Source organism: Primulina eburnea, chromosome 15 (assembly GCF_022965805.1).
Source record: "Primulina eburnea isolate SZY01 chromosome 15, ASM2296580v1, whole genome shotgun sequence".
Taxonomy (NCBI): domain Eukaryota; kingdom Viridiplantae; phylum Streptophyta; class Magnoliopsida; order Lamiales; family Gesneriaceae; genus Primulina; species Primulina eburnea.
Window position 1 is genome coordinate 15,372,948 of NC_133115.1, and position 20,720 is coordinate 15,393,667.

A 20,720-nucleotide genomic window follows, 5' to 3' on the forward strand; every position below is an offset into this window, starting at 1 on the left:
TCATTCCCCATTTATCATTATCCAATTATTCGCAATTATTTCCTAATTTGATCAGTTCGCTTTCTCTCACTTTCATTATTTAATATTTTACTGCAAAAAAATAATAAATAAAATTGGTTTGAAAATTGGCCAATACAAGCTTTTGATTCTCTCTGATTGGTGAAAACCCAGCTAAAGAATCATCAAGGATTTTTTTCATATTTAATACAATATTAATTAACCAGAGTTACTATTTTCAGTTTGATATGTCCACACAAAATTATTTCTACAAGCTATGTATGATATCGTGTCAATACTCCGACTAAATACGAAAAAAGTAATTTATTGGGTTAAAACTAAATTTTGAACGATTAGAAGACCAAAATCATACATATTCTGTTACAACCTTATATAAACATCAAATTAAATAGATTTTAGGCGAAGTTAAAATAACAAAAAAAATCTCCATTGATGGATTTGAAAAATGCAATATATTTAATTAGCCGGCAAAAAAACTCAAATTAAACTCAAATAAATAATATTAAAAGCATATCCGATACGACGTTGAAGACCTACCATATAGGTAGAAATATCATTCGTTTGAGTCCCTCAATATCTACCAGCTTTGGCGACTTATATATATATATATATATATATATATATATATATATATATATATATATATATATATATATATATATAATCTGTCACTCGTATAAGATTTGTCTAGTACAATATTTACTTGGCTAGCATGTTACGCACATTTCAATGTCAGATCGAGATTTTACTTTTAGTGTATATTCAAAAATAGTGATTGCGAATTTCATCGTCATAAAAAAATTTGACAAAACTTGTGCTAAAGATTAATAGTTCCCCTTCTTAGCAATAAATAGCTCGGGTATGGTGTGTGTGTGTATTCTGAGTAATGTCCCAACTTTTTACTTAAATTCTAGTTTTTTGTGTATATTATTGAGCACTTAACTCGATTGTTAAAGATGCTTAATAACAAAAAACACTCGATGTCCTTTTGCTTATTTCTTCGTATTTTTGGTCTTCGCTTGCATATAAATCATATAAACAAGTCGATCAAGTTTGATATTCAGTGTTAAAAATACTTCTGAAAAAAATTAAAATTACGACATACTAAAACTTAATTTTGACAACTTAAATAATCAAAATTATCATGATGAGACAAACATATAATTGCAAAATTTCAATTTTTCCGATAATAAATTGTTCTTGTTTTAATAATCAAGATAATATTCAACCATTTTCGTAGCTCTTTACAATATTTTGAAGAAATATTATGTTCGGTAGAGTAGCCCGTGATATTAATTCTCCCCTCATCGGTATTTTTGACCAAGGTAAAAACGTGAAATTTGTCTTTGCACAAAAATACAATAATTTAAAGAATCAAGTTCGATTATAAGCCTCTTATTTCATATTAATTTTTTTTAATAAAGACAAAAGTAGCCATATTAATAATGTCTAGTGCTTCTTTAATATTTTTGAAAATAAAAAATTCTGGTGGAGGAGTGGGCGGCCTCCTAAACAATAAATAATTCTAAATTTATATTAGTAACATTTAGAATTTTATTTTCTAAAGAATCTATAATTTTTTTTAACTATAATTTTTATCTATATTGATAAGTATAAACTGTGAATGCCCCTTATAATTAACTATTTTCACTCTATTAAAGTAAAAACGTAGGTATTATGTGAGACAGTCTCACGAATATTTATCTATGAGACGGGTCAAATATTTTTCTATGGATGACCCAAATAAAATTTTTGTTTCATAAAATACGACCAGTAAAACCATATAACACAAGTTTTTGCCTAAGTAAAATGGACAAACATATTCTTCTTCAATTTGATAAAATTACAATAAAAAACTACTTAAATAAATTTGTAAACCAACTACAATTTCAGTTTCACAAAATCAGAAAAATTAATAAAATATTTCTTTCTAGTTTATGATTCCAAATTTACAAAAATAAAATAAGCAATACTTTATTTTATTCATAATTAATACTTGAAAAATTACAAAAAAAAAAAAATATCATTCCTTTTGAAAAATTCACTCGTTCCTGAATCCTACGTCTTCGATATACAAGCAAAAGATCTAAATTTGGTACGTATCCTAGCTGGATCATAGATTGAGAGACACTGCTTATCCATCTTATCTATTCAATATCGATAAGGCTTAGCAAAATTATCCATCACATTTGTTACGTAATATAATAGATAAAATAATAAAACTGTTGGGTGTAATAATTGTCCTTGCTTGGTGAAGCGATCGAATTGTGGTGCTTGAGCTGCTGTGCGGTTTAAAAGATTTGAGTTGCACCGTTACCACCAGCTACAATTTTTGGTAAAGCGACAAGCGCTCGATCCTACAAAAATTTTGACTTGATTTTAATTATAACACATTTTTTTTAGACATCGTTTGAAGTTAAAGATAAGATGATATTATAAAAATAAATAATCTAATATAAAAAAAAATTGATAGTTTATATATTATTGGTGTGTTTGGTTGAGTGGATTAAATAAGGATAGATTAATAGTCCAATATTTATCGTTAAAATTTTAAGTTGTTTTAATAATCATTTTGACCCGGTTTAAGATCCAATTTTATGGATAACTATTTGATTAATAAAATTGGATCTTAAACCGGGTCAAAATGATTATTAAAACATCTTAAAATTTTAACGATAAATATTTAGTAGATGGATAAATATTATGATTTATCAAGAGATTAATAGGATATTGGAATATTAAGATTTTATTTTTTTTCTGGATATGCATTATCGAATTATAATTTATTATCCTTGAGGAGATATCATCGCCAACAAATATATTCCAACTTATCCTATGAGATTTTATTACAAACATGTGTATTCATTGGTAGGGGAAGATGTTTGGTCTATTTGATGTGAGTTTGGGTATGTTAAATGGTTAGCTGGCTACTCAAGCGACATATATTTATATTTTTTCTTTGGATGGGATTACGGATTTTTTTAGTCCAAAATATATTCAACAAAATATATTAAGTTATAATATTCAAAAATATATATTAAATATGGTAAAGAAACTATATGACGTATTTTACATTTATGAAAATATATTATACTATACGCAAAAACTCTTGTAAGACGGTCTTACAGGTCCATTTTGTGACACAGATCTTCTATTTGAATTAACCATGAAAAAATATTACTTTTTATGCCAAAAATATTATCTTTTATTGTAAAAATGAGTAAGTTTGACTTGTCTCGCGAATAAAGATATGCATTCTATATCATTTAATATATTTTTTACATAATTCTTTTGTTTATTTGTAAGTAATTATTCGATGTTATCGTTTATCAACTTGTTCTTTAGTTGATAGGAATAAGAAATTTGTCCAAAATATTCTGTTGATACCTACTAGGTAGTTGATTGATTGTGTTGGTTTTGTTGGCAAAAAACAAGAACTTTAGTTTAGTTTGAAATTTTTTGATCTAAATTGATACTCACGGGAAATTCAGGGTCCGATCCACGCAAGCGTCACTAATCCAGACACGGGCTTCAAAATTACCCTGAGCCTGAAATCACAAATAAGACCATTAGGAGGGAGCCAGGAGGGTGTCCTGGCGTAGCCCCTCCGACGCTCAAGTCAGAGACTGAAGATATATGGGGAGAGCAGCTAAGGGTGCTGCTGAAAGCAATATAGTGAATGAAATATCATACGCTCAAACCTGGTATTTATAGGAGAATACCTGGGCTTGACATGGGCCCTTCACCTGTGGGCTACCTGTGGGCCTTAGATATGGGCCGGGGGTTTGGGTCAGATCTTGATGGGCTCATCCATGGGGTATCACCAGTCTCCCCCTCCCGAGTCGAACTGAATCGTAGGTTCAAAGTTCGATTAATTGTGTTGTCCTTGGTTTACCGGCGATGAGGACGGACCGTGCCAGAAAAAGTAATTTTGTTTGTCGTTAACGAACGATGTTCACCGCTATTACGGGGATCGACCTGCCTTGAAAAGAAAGATTTGGGCTCCCCCTATAAATATAGACTCCTTCCCCACTTCATTCTCACTTCTCCCTCTGAATTACCCCTACGATACATTCTATAATCCCCCTTCGTTTACGCCTCATCCCTCCCACAACCGACCACCACCTCGTCGAGCGTTGCCTACGCCCTACCCCCCGCGCACGCTAGTTGCTAGTCACTGCCGCACGCTCGCTCTGGTGAGTGCTCGCCCCTACCAAGCCTCGCCGCACGTTCGCCCCTTCCGAGCCCAGCTGCAAGCTCGCCCCTGCCGAGCGCCTCGCCCCGCCGAGCCCTGCTGCACGCTCGCCCCCGCCGAGCCCCATCGCACGCTCACCTGCCGGACGCTCGCCCCTTGCCCCAGCTCGCCGTGCGCCCACGCTCGCCCCAGCCGAGCATCCACGCTCGCCCCGTGCCCCAGCTCGCCGCGCGCCCACGCTCGCCCCTATCGAGCATCGAGCATCCACGCCTGTCGGACGCTCGCCCCCGCCGCGCATCGCCCTCGCTGATCGCCCAACGCGCACGCTCGCCCCTGCCGAGCATCCACGCTCGCCCCGTGCCCCAGATCGCCGCGCGCCCACGCTCGCCCGGGTCCTCCGCACGCTCGACCATCCCTGCACCAGCGTGTAGCCAGCCCTTTACCTGCTCTCTCTTGCTGTCTTATCCCTCGAGAATTTTTTCACGTCTCGCCCGGGTCAGTTCTCTCCTTATCCTGTTGTTTGATTATCCTTAGCATTTATGTCCGATTCCGAGTGCGAGTCTAGTTCTTCGAGTGGTTCCGATTTCTGAGATCTCAGTCGTGTCGGTCTCTTCTCCAGAAGGGTCAGGGTCGGATGAGGAGCCTCCCCCTGCATCAGGGGTACATCCTCTATACACACCAGATACAGCCATTGTGGGGCGGGGTCCTACTCAGCTGGCTCAAAAGATAATGTATCAGCTTCCTTCCGAAGCGGATGCGGCGTTCATTAATTCACTGGGGTGGTCTGACCTCACTCGTCGGACATGCAGCAGCATCACTGAGGTATATTTCTCTTTCTACTCTCTAGATTAATGTACAATACATGTATGATTTCCTTGTCATCTTTTCACTCTTGTCTATTTACCCAGGGCATGATGTACATAGGGGAGTTGGTGGAGCGTGCCAACACCACTCGATCTACTGCCTGCCAAGACTTGCGCGAGGGCATGGCTCTTCGTGAACAGCTCCAAGCTACTATCGATGAGATGAAAGCGTCACATGCTAAGGAGCTTTCGGAGTCCCAAGCTCGAGGTGACGAGCTTCTGAAGGAAAAACAAGAGTTTCTGAAAGAGAAACACGAGCTCCAGCGACTGACAGAGGACCAAGCTAAAGAGATCCAGAAGTTAAAGACAGATTTAAAGAATTCGCAGGCTGAGCTCGAAGATGCCAAGGTGCGACACGTTGCAGAAGCTTCCTCCTTCAAAGAGGAATTTCTCAAATCCGAAGAATTTGTCGAGATCTATGGCCCGAAAGCTTTTCACTACCTGGGGGTGGGTTTCGAGGGTGCAGTCGGCCTTTTCCATGCTCAGGGCTATCCTCCACCAGGCGCCCCTACTGACTTTATCGACTTCGAGGGCTTCATATCGAGTCTCCCCCCCGATTCCTAGATTGAGCTCCTTTATTTATGTTATTTTCTGCATTGTTTTATTTTCCATAGGATTATGCGACCGTTGGGACGTTTAATTTGGCTATTTCATTTTGCGGCAATTTTACATGTGACGAAATGTTTTTATTTAGCAACCTTGAGTACTTTTCATTGAATTTACGCTTTCTCCACGTAGTTTGTCTCTGATACTATTAACTTGTTAGGGCAAGTGTAAAATAATCTAACCCTATAACTCCTCTGCTAGGTTATAAACTTAGCAGGAAAATAAATATCAAACACTTGTCCCCTTCTAACTCCTCTGCTAGACGGGACACCTTAGCAGTAAAATAGAAATTCACCATTCTCCACCGTCTAACTCCTCTGCTAGGTGACACCTTAGCAGGAAAATAAAAATCAACACCATCACCCTCTAACTCCTCTACTAGGTCATACCTTAGCAGGAAAATAAAAATCAACCACCTCCACCCTTTAACTCCTCTGCTAGGTGACACCTTAGCAGGAAAATAGAAATTCGCCATCTCCACCTTCTAACTCCTCTGCTAGGTGATACCTTAGCAGGAAAATAAAAATCAACACCATCACCCTCTAACTCCTCTACTAGGTCATACCTTAGCAGGAAAATAAAAATCAACCACCTCCACCCTTTAACTCCTCTGCTAGGTGACACCTTAGCAGGAAAATAAAAATCAACCACCTCCACCCTTTAACTCCTCTGCTAGGTGACACCTTAGCAGGAAAATAGAAATTCACCATCTCCACCTTCTAACTCCTCTGCTAGGTGACACCTTAGCAGGAAAATAAAAATCAACACCATCACCCTCTAACTCCTCTACTAGGTCATACCTTAGCAGAAAATAAAAATCAACCACCTCCACCCTTTAACTCCTCTGCTAGGTGACACCTTAGCAGGAAAATAAAAATCAACCACCTCCACCCTTTAACTTCTCTGCTAGGTGACACCTTAGCAGGAAAATAGAAATCAACACCATCACCTTCTAACTCCTCTGCTAGGCGACACCTTAGCAGGAAAATAAAAATCAACCACCTCCACCCTTTAACTCCTCTGCTAGGTGACACCTTAGCAGGAAAATAAAAATCAACCACCTCCACCCTTTAACTCCTCTGCTAGGGGACACCTTAGCAGGAAAATAAAAATCAACACCATCACCTTCTAACTCCTCTGCTAGGCGACACCTTAGCAGGAAAATAGAAATTTCTCTCCGCCTCAACTCTGCTCCTCTACTAAGTACAGCCTAAGTAGGAAAATAAAATTTCTCTCCGCCCCAACTCTGCTCCTCTACTAGGCGATGCCTTAGTAGGAAAATAAAATTTTCTCTCCACCCTCTGACTCTACTCCTCTACTAGGCGCTCTCCGCCCCAACTCTGCTCCTCTACTAGGCGATGCCTAAGTAGGAAAATAAAATTTTCTCTTCGCCCCAACTCTGCTCCTCTACTAGGCGATGCCTTAATAAGAAAATAAAATTTTTCCCTGCCCCACTCTACTCCTCTACTAGGCGATGCCTTAGTAGGAAAATAAAAATCAACACCATTATAATATACTGATCGAGCAAAACTTGCACTATGAATTCCCCAAGAAAATATGATTTTGTATGCTCAAAATGTAATCGCAAGTGCACGATGTCAAGTAATAGTATAGTGTATATGAATACGAGTATCGTTCCACTGGAGACTGTCTTTAACAATTATTATTTTAGTTATTAAAACTTTAGCGACGAAATTTGATTGTTTGTTTTATGACTAATAAAATTCAAGAAAATTTAAATAAACAAGCTCAAAGATTAAATGATGAAATATGAATGCTAAATCAATGGATTAAATTTCAAATGATAAAAGAATTTGTTGGGAATTCTGGTTCACCTACCCCTTATTAATTAATTAATTTGTTCGATTGTGTTCTACGCTTCCGACAGGATTTCCTATTCAATTGAACACACTCTCTCGAGCTATGCCAAACTAATTCACTCAATGAAGTAATTAAATGTCTTTAATTATTTATCAAGAATGAACCGCATTTCGATTGATGAAATCCCCTAGTTTTCGACTCTAAGGACTATGACTATCGGCACGTATCCAATTTCATATGTCTATGCAAATTGTAGATCCGCAGATTATACTACTCGATCCTATCACTAGTTATTCTCTCGAACTCACTCGTGATATAAAATTGTCGTAAAAGTTAGCTACGCTCAAACGACACAATAAAAATCGTAGTACAATCAAGAATAAAGCACAACTCAAAATATAAATTAATCAACTAAAAGTTTGGGGTAGGATCCCCTTTAATCCCAACAAATATTAAAATTAGCTACTAGAATTCATAATGAAAATAAGCAAAACAATATTTAAACAACGGAAAATAAACTAGAAATACGAGACGTGACGAAATCTGCGAAGAACGATGCCCGGAAGCCGTCGAATCTTCAATCCAAGTGCAAAGGCTCTCCAAAAACTCCTTGTGCTCCTGCAAATCCGTCTGAATCATCCCCCAAAACGTGCAATAGCCTTACCATATCAACCACACCTCCAAAATAAGGTAGAGAATCGCCACGAGAATTTCCAAAAATAGGCGGCGCTCGGGCGGTAGAAAAGTACCGCTCGAGCGCCACACTTTCTGTAATTCTCCTTGGCACATGCAGCATTCGCGCTCGGGCGGTAGAAAACTACCGCTCGAGCGCCGACCTTTCTGTCTTCGGATGCACCTTCTCGCGCCCGGGCGGTAGAAATGTACCGCCCGAGCGCCAAACTTTCTGTCTTCTTCTCTTTGCTAGTCAAATGTGGCGCCCGGGCGGTAGAAATCTACCGCTCGAGCGCCGAACTTTCTGTCCAAAGTTCCTTGTCTTCAACACTTTACACTTTGCTTCATTCTTGGTTTTTCCGACCATTTTTCCTGCAATTTCATCACATACAAGTGAGACATGATAAAATGCAAATGATTACTCGAAAATGAACAAAAAGTAAAAGAAATGCATGCATGCACAGTGCAAACACAACTAAACCAATGCAATAAAACACGTAAAAACGACACATATCAACCCCCTCATACTAACCTTTTGCTCGCCCTCGAGCAAAATAGGTTAAAGCACGAGATTTTAAACAAACACAACGAACACAACACACTCAAACAAGAAATAACCAACACAAGTAAATGTCAATGGTGAGTTAACAACTTTTATGTCATGCCTCAGTGAACTTTCCCACATATAGATCATAATCAAGTCAAATCGCAAACGAATACTCATTCTCATCTACACATAACTCTTGACACTCATTTGAACGTGTGTGTGTGTCATGATGGGTCTAGTCATTCGTATTTCAAATAGATCAATTATCAAATCATTCGAGTCACTCAATTAACACTTCAATACAAGTCTCACTAGCATGCACCCCCGTGTCCATTTATCACTAGCCATAAATTGAACTTTATTCAACTTTTAAGTGCAGATAAGGGTGTCGAAAAGAAGGAAAATAAGCTCAAGTGGCTAAAAGTTGGGAGTACACCGATCATTTTCATTGTGCAACCGTCAAGACTTTTCAGTCTGACTTTCCTCGTCTCCTTACATCTCCAACTTTTAGCCTAGGAATAGAATTTCATTCCTTTTATTTCGGCTCCCCCTTACCTTACATCTCCTTCTTTCTTCTCTTTTTCTCTTTTTTTTTTAAATGCACAATTTTCACACATGTACTCCCTAGGCTAAGAATATATACTTTGGATTACAGCTGGTTAGGAGTATGACATTTTAATTCAGTGCATTGGAAAGGAGGTAAATGTAAAGTTCAAGGCAAATCAAATTTTCTCATTCAAGGTCCCAATTAGCGACTTATTTTCACGGGTTTACATGCTAAATCAACTCATAAATGGTGCCTTTCAAGTTAACCACACAAAACTTTCAAATTTCACCATTATTCCTACAAAATTCTAGTCCCACACATATGTGCTCAAAAAGTTCAAACTTTGTACCAAAATTCATGCGTCAACAATCAAGAGTATCATTCATGAAGTGACCCAATCAATATTTTTGTATATTATCAATTCAACATCATCATTGGCTCATAAACTATGTCTCCTCACCATAAACGATACCAAACATGAACTAAACAAACATAACGATCTACCCCCTCATACTAGAGTTGTGCAATGCTCTCATTGCACAAAACGAAACAAACACTAACAACAAAACAACTCATGAATGTAAATGCAAACACAGAAATGCAAACACAAATGCAGACTACATAAACATGAAAGCTAATAAACATGCTAGACGGAAACAATGATAAGAAAGAAAAATCAGAAAAGCGGTAAATGAAAAAAATGCGAAGTAGGGGAAACAGTAAACTCCCCTGATCAAGTGTCATCCTCATCCTGCTCCGGCGGTGGCACTCCTGCGGCCTCTCCATGTTGAGAGTAATCATACTGGAACCGGAATGGGGGAGGGGGTAGCGGAGACTGGTGGGATACACAAACCAAATGGCATCCGTCTAAAAGCAAAAGTGCCATAAGGACAAGTGAAGGTGGTTTTCTCTTGGTCCTCGGGCGCAATCATGATTTGGTTATACCCAGAATACCCATCTAAAAAACAATAGAACTCATGACCCGCTAACCTCTCAAGCATTTGATCAATAAAGGGAAGGGGAAAGTGGTCTTTACGGGTAGCATCATTCAATATCCTATAATCAATGCACACACGCCATCCCGTAACAGTCCTAGTGGCTATTAATTCATTATTTTCATTTGTGATAACAGTAATCCCACCTTTCTTTGGCACACACTGAACAGGACTTACCCATGCACTATCAGATATAGGATAGATAATACCTGCGTCGAGAAGCTTAATTGTTTCAGCCTTTACTATCTCTTGCATCTTTGGATTTAATCGTCTTTGAGGTTGCACAAGAGGTGAGTACTTCTCTCCCATCAAGATCTTGTGCATGCAGACGGATGGATTTATTCCTTTGATATCTGCCACCTTCCACGCAAATGCGCCCTTGTGCGCTTTCAAAACTTCCAACAGCTTGTCCTCCATCACATCTGTCAAAGCAGCAGAGATAATGACAGGTAAAGTGTTATTCTCACCTAAGTATACGTACTTGAGGTGTGGAGGCAACGGCTTTAGCTCAAGCGTTGGTGGATCCTCGATGCTTGACCTTTGAGGGGTCAAATCTCTTCGTTCTCCTAGATCCTCCAGTCGCATCCTCATTGGCCTTCTCCATGGTTGGTTGGCATTAAAGTGTGCCACAATTTCAGCCCTTTCTTCGTCTAACTCCTCTTCTCCCAATTCAGTATTGATAGTGGCCTCCAAAGGGTCCCTAAGAGCATCCTGCACATAGTTGGATACAAGAGAGTCAAAAACATCAATTCGAAAACAACTATCAGAATGCAGTGTGTGCTTAAGTGCATTAAAAACATCAAATGTAATCTCTTCTTCGCCCACTCTCAATCTCAACTTTCCCTCTTGCACATCAATAAGTGCCTTGCCAGTTGCAAGGAATGGTCTCCCCAAAATCAGAGGCATCTCTGTATCCTTTTCCATGTCGAGCACCACGAAGTCTGCAGGAAAAATGAATTTGTCCACTTTTACTAGCACATCCTCAATCACTCCGCGGGGGTACTTGACAGACCTGTCAGCCAGTTGCAAGGACATCCTCGTCGGCTTAGGCTCTCCTAATCCGAGTTTCCTGAAAACAGATAGAGGCATAAGATTAATACTTGCACCAAGGTCACACAATGCTTTACGAAAAACTACATCACCAATCATGCAAGGGATAGAAAAACTCCCTGGGTCTTTTAGTTTCGGTGGGATTTTGTTTTGCACCAAAGCAGAGCAACTTTCGGTCAAATTTACCGTCATGTGATCCTCCAATTTTCTCTTGTTGGCTAAGATGTCCTTCAAAAATTTAGCATAACTAGGCATTTGAATCAAAGCATCGGCAAAAGGAATATTAATATGCAATTTTTTAAACACCTCTAAAAACTTACCGAATTGTGCATCTAGTTTTGCCTTTTTTAATGCTGCAGGAAAAGGTGGAGGGATAACAATCTTAGGTTGTGCAGTGAGTGCTGGTGTAGAGTTAGATGACTTACCTTGAGACGTCGCAGCATGTTCATCCGGTACTTGGCTTTTCTCTTTTTCTCTAGGCTCCAAAACTTTTCCGCTCTTCAACTCAATGGCCTTCACTTGCTCTTTTGGATTAGTCTCGGTATTACTTGGCAAGGTGCCCGGCTCTCTACTTGCTATCATTTTGGCCAACTGTCCAATTTGATTCTCGAGCCCCTTTATTGATGCATCTTGGTTTTGGAGTCGAGTTTCAGTGGATGAGATAAACTTAGACATCATTTGTTCCAAGTTGGACTTTTCTTCTCTAGGAGGATCGGATCTGTACATCGGTTGTTTCCCATATTGTTGTCCTCCTTGCGGCCTATTATGACTGTTTTGACCGCCCCATGAGAAGTTGGGATGTTGCCTCCACCCAGGATTATATGTGTTCGAGTAAGGGTCATTCCTTGGGCGGTTTTGGACTCCCACTTGATTCACCGGTGCCTCATCTTGCACATAGAAGGGATTTCCATCTTGACAGTCTTTCACATAGTGTTCCCCTCCACACTTCTCACAGAATATCTCTTGAAGACGCATAGCCGTGCCACCCACGTTCAAGCCGTCTATTTTCCTGTTTAAAGCGTTAAGTTGTGCAGTAATAACAGAAAAATCAGTTACCTGGTGAACTCCGGCACTTCTCCGCTGGTTGTTCCTGTCAGATTGAGGATGATAGCTGCTAGCAGCCATCTCCTCCAACAACTCATATCCTTCTTCCGCAGTCTTCCTCAAAAGGTTCCCACACGCAGCAGCATCTATCATAGTACGGTTAGGAGTAAGCAAACGGTAATAAAAGGTTTGAACGACTAACCCAAGTGGCAACTCGTGATGTGGGCATCTTCGTAATAGATCTTTGAAACGCTCCCACGCCTCATATAGTGACTCTTGATCGAACTGAGCAAATGTTGTGATGTCTGCCCGCAGCTTCATGGTCTTCGATGGAGGAAAGTATTTGATGAGAAACGCCTTCGCCATGTCCTCCCATGTAGCTATCGAACCTACAGGTAAACAATTCAACCAAGCTTAGCTTTATCACGCAAAGAGAAAGGAAATAAACGCAGTCTAACAGCATCATCAGAAACTCCATTAAATTTAAAAGTATCGCAAATCTCAAGAAAATCCGCGATGTGTGTGTTTGGATCGTCCACAGCAGTTCCTCCAAATTGGACGGTGTTCTGAATCATCTGGATAATGGCTGGTTTGATTTCGAAGTGATTTGCCCGCACGATAGGTCTCACAATGCTAGGGCGTGCACCCTCCAAAGAAGGTTGGGCATACTCCAGCATTGGTATGCGGCGTGGCATCTCGATATGTCTCTCCTCACGCTGTTCCTCCTCGCGTTCTGGCTCGTGTCTCTCCATAAGTTCTTTAAGCCTCTGCTGTTGTCTCCTTCTGCGGAAGGTTCTTTCAATTTCAGGATCGAATTCAAGCTCCACGTCAAGTGACTTTGGCATGCACTGGAAGGGATATCTGTAAGAAAATGTGAAGTGTTATCTCAAGAGAAATGAAATAATGCTAAAGGAAATAACTAAAAATAAAATTGTAGATTAACAGTCCCCGGCAACGGCGCCAAAAACTTGATCGAGCAAAACTTGCACTATGAATTCCCCAAGAAAATATGATTTTGTATGCTCAAAATGTAATCGCAAGTGCACGATGTCAAGTAATAGTATAGTGTATATGAATACGAGTATCGTTCCACTGGAGACTGTCTTTAACAATTATTATTTTAGTTATTAAAACTTTAGCGACGAAATTTGATTGTTTGTTTTATGACTAATAAAATTCAAGAAAATTTAAATAAACAAGCTCAAAGATTAAATGATGAAATATGAATGCTAAATCAATGGATTAAATTTCAAATGATAAAAGAATTTGTTGGGAATTCTGGTTCACCTACCCCTTATTAATTAATTAATTCGTTCGATTGTGTTCTACGCTTCCGACAGGATTTCCTATTCAATTGAAGACACTCTCTCGAGATATGCCAAACTAATTCACTCAATGAAGTAATTAAATGTCTTTAATTATTTATCAAGAATGAACCGCATTTCGATTGATGAAATCCCCTAGTTTTCGACCCTAAGGACTATGACTATCGGCACGTATCCAATTTCATATGTCTATGCAAATTGTAGATCCGCAGATTATACTACTCGATCCTATCACTAGTTATTCTCTCGAACTCACTCGTGATATAAAATTGTCGTAAAAGTTAGCTACGCTCAAACGACACAATAAAAATCGTAGTACAATCAAGAATAAAGCACAACTCAAAATATAAATTAATCAACTAAAAGTTTGGGGTAGGATCCCCTTTAATCCCAACAAATATTAAAATTAGCTACTAGAATTCATAATGAAAATAAGCAAAACAATATTTAAACAATGGAAAATAAACTAGAAATACGAGACGTGACGAAATCTGCGAAGAACGATGCCCGGAAGCCGTCGAATCTTCAATCCAAGTGCAAAGGCTCTCCAAAAACTCCTTGTGCTCCTGCAAATCCGTCTGAATCATCCCTCAAAAACGTGCAATAGCCTTACCATATCAACCACACCTCCAAAATAAGGTAGAGAATCGCGCACGATAATTTCCAAAAATAGGCGGCGCTCGGGCGGTAGAAAAGTACCGCTCGAGCGCCACACTTTCTGTAATTCTCCTTGGCACATGCAGCATTCGCGCTCGGGTGGTAGAAAACTACCGCTCGAGCGCCGACCTTTCTGTCTTCGGATGCACCTTCTCGCGCCCGGGCGGTAGAAATGTACCGCCCGAGCGCCAAACTTTCTGTCTTCTTCTCTTTGCTAGTCAAATGTGGCGCCCGGGCGGTAGAAATCTACCGCTCGAGCGCCGAACTTTCTGTCCAAAGTTCCTTGTCTTCAACACTTTACACTTTGCTTCATTCTTGGTTTTTCCGACCATTTTTCCTGCAATTTCATCACATACAAGTGAGACATGATAAAATGCAAATGATTACTCGAAAATGAACAAAAAGTAAAATAAATGCATGCATGCACAGTGCAAACACAACTAAACCAATGCAATAAAACACGTAAAAACGACACATATCATATACCAACATTCATAAATTCGAAAAGAAGAACTTGATTTTATTGAGTTCCAATGGAGTACATAAGAAAGTTCAGAAAGTAAAATACATTGACGACAGAATTAAGAATAATACTTCCTAAGGTGATAAGCATTCCAAGGCCTCTTCAAAGCTTTGCCTTGTGTATTCTCCAAGTAATAGGCTCCAGAGCTCAGTCTCTCGATCACCTTGAAGGGACCCTCCCACTTTGGGTCCAATTTTCCCCTCTGCTTTTCTTGCACCTTCCTTAGGACCAAATCACCCACTTGAAAGTTTCTCTGCACGACTCTCCGATTATAAGACTGTGCAATGCGGTTCTTATAAGCTTCCAGTTGAATGCTGGCAGACTCTCTCTTTCGCTCCAACAGATCAAGGTCAGTAGCGCGTCTCGCACCATTGTCCTCGTCATAAAACATCACCCTTGCCGATTCCAACCCGATCTCAGCCGGGAGCACTGCTTCAGTACCATAAACCAAACCGAAAGGAGTTTCTTTGGTTCCTTCTCTCGGAGTGGTTCGGTATGCCCATAAGACACTTGGTAGCTCATCCACCCAATTGCCTTTAGCTTTGCCCAGTCGAACTTTCAGACCCTGCACCAGCGTCCGATTAGTCACCTCTACCTGGCCATTACTCTGCGGGTAAGCTACAGAGGTAAAGACCTGTTGGATCTTCATCTCCTTACACCAAGCTTGGATCTTGGCCCCTTGGAACTGTCTCCCATTATCGGATATCAGTCTCCTGGGTACCCCGTATCTGCATACTTTATTCTTCCACAAGAACTTCATGACGTCATTCTCAGTGATTCTGGCCAACGGTTCTGCCTCCACCCATTTTGAGAAATAGTCAACCGCTACCAAAAGGAATTTCTTCTGAGCAGGAGCTGTAGGAAAAGGTCCCACAATATCCATTCCCCACTGGTCAAAAGGACAGGCGGCCGTGACAGTCTTCATCATGGCCGCTGGCCGGTGATGCAATCGGGCATGACGTTGACAACTATCACAAGACATCACTAACTCTTGAGCATCATACAGTATCGAGGGCCAAGAATAACCGGCGAGCATCACTTTCCTCGCCAATGCATAAGCCCCTAGATGATTTCCACAACGTCCCTCGTGAACCTCTCGGAGCACATAATCAGCCTCTGTATAACTCAAACATCGAAGAAGCGGCCCTGCAAAAGATGTTCTAAACAACACATCTCCGACCATCACATAACGTGAACATTTCATCTTCAACTTACGAGCTTCGCGAGGGTCATCGGGAAGCTTTCCCTCTTTCAAATAATCAGTTATTGCGGTTCTCCAATCCTCCTCCTCCTGTTCAACTGCGGGTGAACTCGTTTGAGGTGTGAGTTCAATTTCAAATACCACATCTCTAGTCTTCCAACTCCCCATTGTCCCAGCCATTTTGGCTAGAGTGTCTGCCTTCTCATTTTCTTTCCTGGGAATCTGTTCAAATGTAATCTCCGTGAATTTCTCTCTGACTCTGTCCACTTCTTGAGCATACTCAATAAGTTTCTCATCTTTCACATCATACATTCCCTTCATCTGCTGCGCTACCAACTGTGAGTCAGAAAAAATAAGTACCCAGGTAGCTCCTACACTTTTGGCTGCTCGCAGTCCCGCCAACACAGCCTCATATTCTGCCTCATTGTTGGATGCTCGAAAGTCCAACCTAACTGCCAACTTCACTTCCTCCTCAGCTGGTGAAATCAGTACCACTCCTACCCCGCTCCCCTCTTTAGAAGATGAACCATCAACATATACTTTCCAAGGGTCCTCATTTTCAAGATGCACAGTCTCAGCTAGAAAATCAGCTAAGGCTTGTGCTTTGATAGATGTTCTTGGCTCATACTGGATGTCATACTCCCCTAGCTCAGTGGTCCACTTGATCAAGCGGCCAGACATATCCGAATGAGTTAGAATTCTGCCCAATGGGCTGTTCGTGAGCACCACAATCGGATGAGATAAGAAGTAAGGCCTCAAGCGTCTGGCTGTCATTACCAAAGCCAAAGCCAATTTTTCCAACTCGGAGTATCGGATCTCTGCCCCTTTGAGCGCATGCGAAACATAGTACACCGGTTGCTGAACTGATCCATCCAGCTTAACAAGGACTGAACTCACAGCCCCTTCAGTGGCAGATAAATATACCCATAAAGGCTCACCCGTTGCCGGTTTGTCCAGGACGGGAAGCTCGGCCAGGTACTCCTTCAATTCTGTGAAAGCCTTCTCACAATCCGGCCCCCATTCAATTTTTTTTGCTTTTCGCAAGGTCCAGAAGAAAGGTAAGCTCCTGTGGGCGGACCTCGAGATAAAACGTGCCAGCGCAGCAATCCTCCCCGTCAACTGCTGAACATCTTTGGGCCCCCGAGGGGAGACCATACCCTGGATGGCTTGAACTTTCTCGGGGTTAGCCTCAATCCCCCTCTCTGTCACCATATAGCCCAGAAACTTCCCACTCTTCACCCCAAATATACACTTTTGAGGGTTCAGCTTCAGCCCATAGGTCCTGAGGGTGGAAAATGTCTCCACTAGGTCAGGTATGAGCAGGGTCGAATCCTTAGACTTTACCATGATGTCATCCACATACACTTCCACATTCCTCCCACCTGCTTAGAAAAGACTTTATCCATCAACCGCTGATACGTGGCTCCGGCATTTTTGAGTCCGAAGGGCATGACCACGTAACAGAAAGTTCCTTCAGAGGTGATGAAACTTACTTTATCTTGATCCTCCACTGCCAAGGGGATTTGATGGTACCCCTGATAAGCGTCCAACATGCACAAATACTGATGTCCGGCTGTGGAGTCCACCAACTGATCTATCCGCGGCAAGGGATAACAATCTTTAGGACATGCTTTGTTGAGATCTCTGAAGTCCACACACATCCTCCATTTTCCTGAACTTTTCGGAACAAGAACGACATTCGAGAGCCAAGTAGGAAATTGTACCTCTCGAATGTGCCCAGCACTGAGCAACTCTCCCACCTCCTTTTTTATAACTATATCTTTCTCGGGACCGAAGTGTCTTTTCTTCTGTTTCACGGGACGAGAATTCGGTAAGATGTTTAAACGATGTTCTGCTACATCTGGACTCGTCCCTGTGAGCTCTTGGGCTGACCAAAGATTAGCTTGTAAACAAGTAATAAGTTTTTCCCTTACCTCTGGGTCAAGGTCAGGGGCTATTCTTAGAGTTTTCTTGTCAGGCCCCAATGTCACGATCTCCGGCTTCTCATCCATCACCTCATGAACCTCCCTCCTTACCACGGACAACCCGCTTCGCCCCCTTCTAATCATATTGACCTCCACACGTGCCCTCTTCCCCTCTTCTCTCACTATTCCTTCATAACATCTTCGTGCAACTTTCTGGTCTCCACACAAGACTCCCACCTCCTTTCCCACAGGAAATTTCAACTTCTGATGATACGTGAAAGCTACGGCTCTGAAATCCTTTAAGGCTGGCCGCCCCAGGATTCCATTATACGATGAGGGGGTATCTACCACGGTAAATGTTATCATCTTTGTTACCCGCCGAGAGTCACGTCCCAAAGATAGGGGAAGAGTAATCTGGCCCAACGGCGGAATGGCATGGCCTGCGAACCCATATAGAGGAGTGGAGACTGGATCAAACTCGAATCCTTCGACTTTCATCTGGTCCAACGTGCTCTTAAACAATATATTTACAGAGCTCCCATTATCAATGAAGATCCTTGCCACATCGTAATTGGCAATGGTGGCCGTCACCACCAAGGCATCGTTATGAGGGGCCACGATGCTTCGGAGGTCCTCCGGCCCGAAACTGATGATGGGATCCGGGGGCAGGTCCGCACCTCTAGAAATCTCAAAATTTTCCAACCTCCTCCCATGCGCTTTCCGCGCTCTCCCGGAATCTCCATCAGTAGCACCCCCCGAGATCATATGAATCATCCCTCTCGTGGGGTGGTTATCCTCATTCATTCTCCTCCTCGATTCAGCGGGCTCCCGAGGGACATCCTGACCTCGACCCTCTCTCCTCGGCGCTTCGATCCTTGGATGTATCCATGGAGGGCCTCGACCCCCGCCTAGAAGACGGGCGAGATCTCAGCTCACTCCCGGACGAGGACCCTTCCTGTCTACCCCGTGGCGGAGGTCGAGCACTGCTCTCAACCCTCTGTGACTTCTCCCCCCTCTCACCCGACTCCCTCACCTCCATCACCTTATCCCGACTCCTATTCAGAGGAACATGTGATGAGAATTGTCCTCTACCTTTGGTTATGTCCTCATCTCTTTCTCATGCACCCCTCTTCTTTCCACCTCTCTTGGCTCCCTCCACCCTACTTCCTCCGGGCCGGTTTTCCATCCTCCTGTATCGTTGAGCATCCTCCAAGTTTACATATTTCTCCGCCCGAGCTAACAAGTCATCATAGCTCGACGGAGGCTTCTTGACCAGCGATTTGAAGAATTCTCCCCCCCTCAGCCCTTGGGTAAAGGCGCTTATCATGATGTCAGGGGTAGCCGCTGGTATTTCTAGCGCTGCAGTGTTGAAGCGCTGGACAAACTCCCGCAACGTTTCAGCCTCTTGCTGTTTCATCACAAATAGACTCAAATAGTTCTTTTGATGCCTCTTGCTGCTGGCAAATCGGTGCAAGAAGGCTGCAGAGAAATCCTCGAACGACTGTATGGAGTTGGGCTGCAGGGTATTAAACCATTGCTGGGCGGACCTCACCAACGTGTCCAGAAACACCCTGCACCTGACTCCGTCCGAATATTGGTGCAACAGAGCCGCATTCTCAAATCTTCCCAAGTGTTCCTCAGGGTCTGTATGTCAGTCATACTCTCCAACGATTGATTGTCGGAAATTCGGAGGGAGCCCTTCCTCCAAGATGGCTAGTGAGAAAAGGCTTCCTCTCTTGGGTACCGGCGCCCTGCTTCCCACCTGCTCCCTCAATCTCCGTATCTCCTTCCACATCTCCCCCATCCCACTAATTTCTCCACTTTGAGGTGGTTGCGTCTCTTCAACCCTGCTCTGGTGGACTTCAACATTTTCCTCACGCTCCTGTCGGGCGGCCTGTTCCTCTGCAAATATAGATTCTTGATTCCGCTTCATGGCCTCATTCACAGTTCGGGTGATAAATTGGCCCAGCTGTTCCAGGGTCAAGTTTCCCACATTCTCATTGGGACGGGTTTGCTCGACCCTCGTCTCGTGATTGGGCTGCTCAGTTCTGGTCTCTTGACGAGGTTGTTCATGTCTCGTCTCAAGATGCGGTTGCTCCTGCCTCGCCTCAGCATGAGACTGTTCGGGTCCCCTCTGAGGACACGATGACGCTGAGTTAACTCTTCTACTCCCTCGCCTCCCTACCATCTCTACGTCTCAACTCAGATCTTCCCACAGACGGCGCCAAGTGATACTCACGGGAAATTCAGGGTCCGATCCACGCAAGCGTCACTAATCCAGACACGGGCTTCAAAATTACCCTGAGCCTGAAATCACAAATAAGACCGTTAGGAGGGGGCCAGGAGGGTGTCCTGGCGTAGCCCCTCCGACGCTCAAGTCAGAGACTGAGGATATATGGGGGGAGCAGCTAAGGGTGCTGCTGAAAGCAATATAGTGAATGAAATATCATACGCTCAAACCTGGTATTTATAGAAGAATACCTGAGCTTGACATGGGCCCTTCACCTGTGGGCCTTAGATATGGGCCGGGGGTTTGGGCCAGATCTTGATGGGCTCATCCATGGGGTATCATAAATTTTAAACATAAAGTTTACTTAAAAATTAAAGATCTCATAAATTGTTATAAATATAATTATCGGAGAAGACTTATAGGATGAGCATGTTAAACAGTGGAGATGGAGAGACGGATATGGATCCGCCAAAAAATCTTAACGGATCGGGTCTTTGTGCC

At 42.1% G+C, this 20,720-nt stretch overlaps 2 protein-coding genes and 1 non-coding gene across 3 annotated transcripts; 2 read left to right on the forward strand and 1 right to left on the reverse strand.

Annotated features, from left to right (window-relative positions):
• Positions 1–3,751: 3,751 nt before the first annotated feature.
• Positions 3,752–5,640, forward strand: LOC140815488 (uncharacterized). The gene is made up of 3 exons (XM_073174583.1): positions 3,752–3,835; positions 4,748–5,035; positions 5,122–5,640. Exons 1-3 carry the CDS (start codon positions 3,752–3,754, stop codon positions 5,638–5,640), a joined length of 891 nt encoding a protein of 296 aa, XP_073030684.1.
• A 6,929-nt stretch (positions 5,641–12,569) lies between these two features.
• Positions 12,570–12,675, forward strand: LOC140815751 (small nucleolar RNA R71). The gene has a single exon (XR_012114400.1). It is a non-coding gene; the product is annotated as a small nucleolar RNA R71 (small nucleolar RNA).
• Positions 12,676–17,404: 4,729 nt separating this feature from the next.
• On the reverse strand, positions 17,405–18,793 carry LOC140815489 (uncharacterized). Its single transcript, XM_073174584.1, has one exon. It carries the CDS (start codon positions 18,791–18,793, stop codon positions 17,405–17,407), a length of 1,389 nt encoding a protein of 462 aa, XP_073030685.1.
• Positions 18,794–20,720: the final 1,927 nt, after the last annotated feature.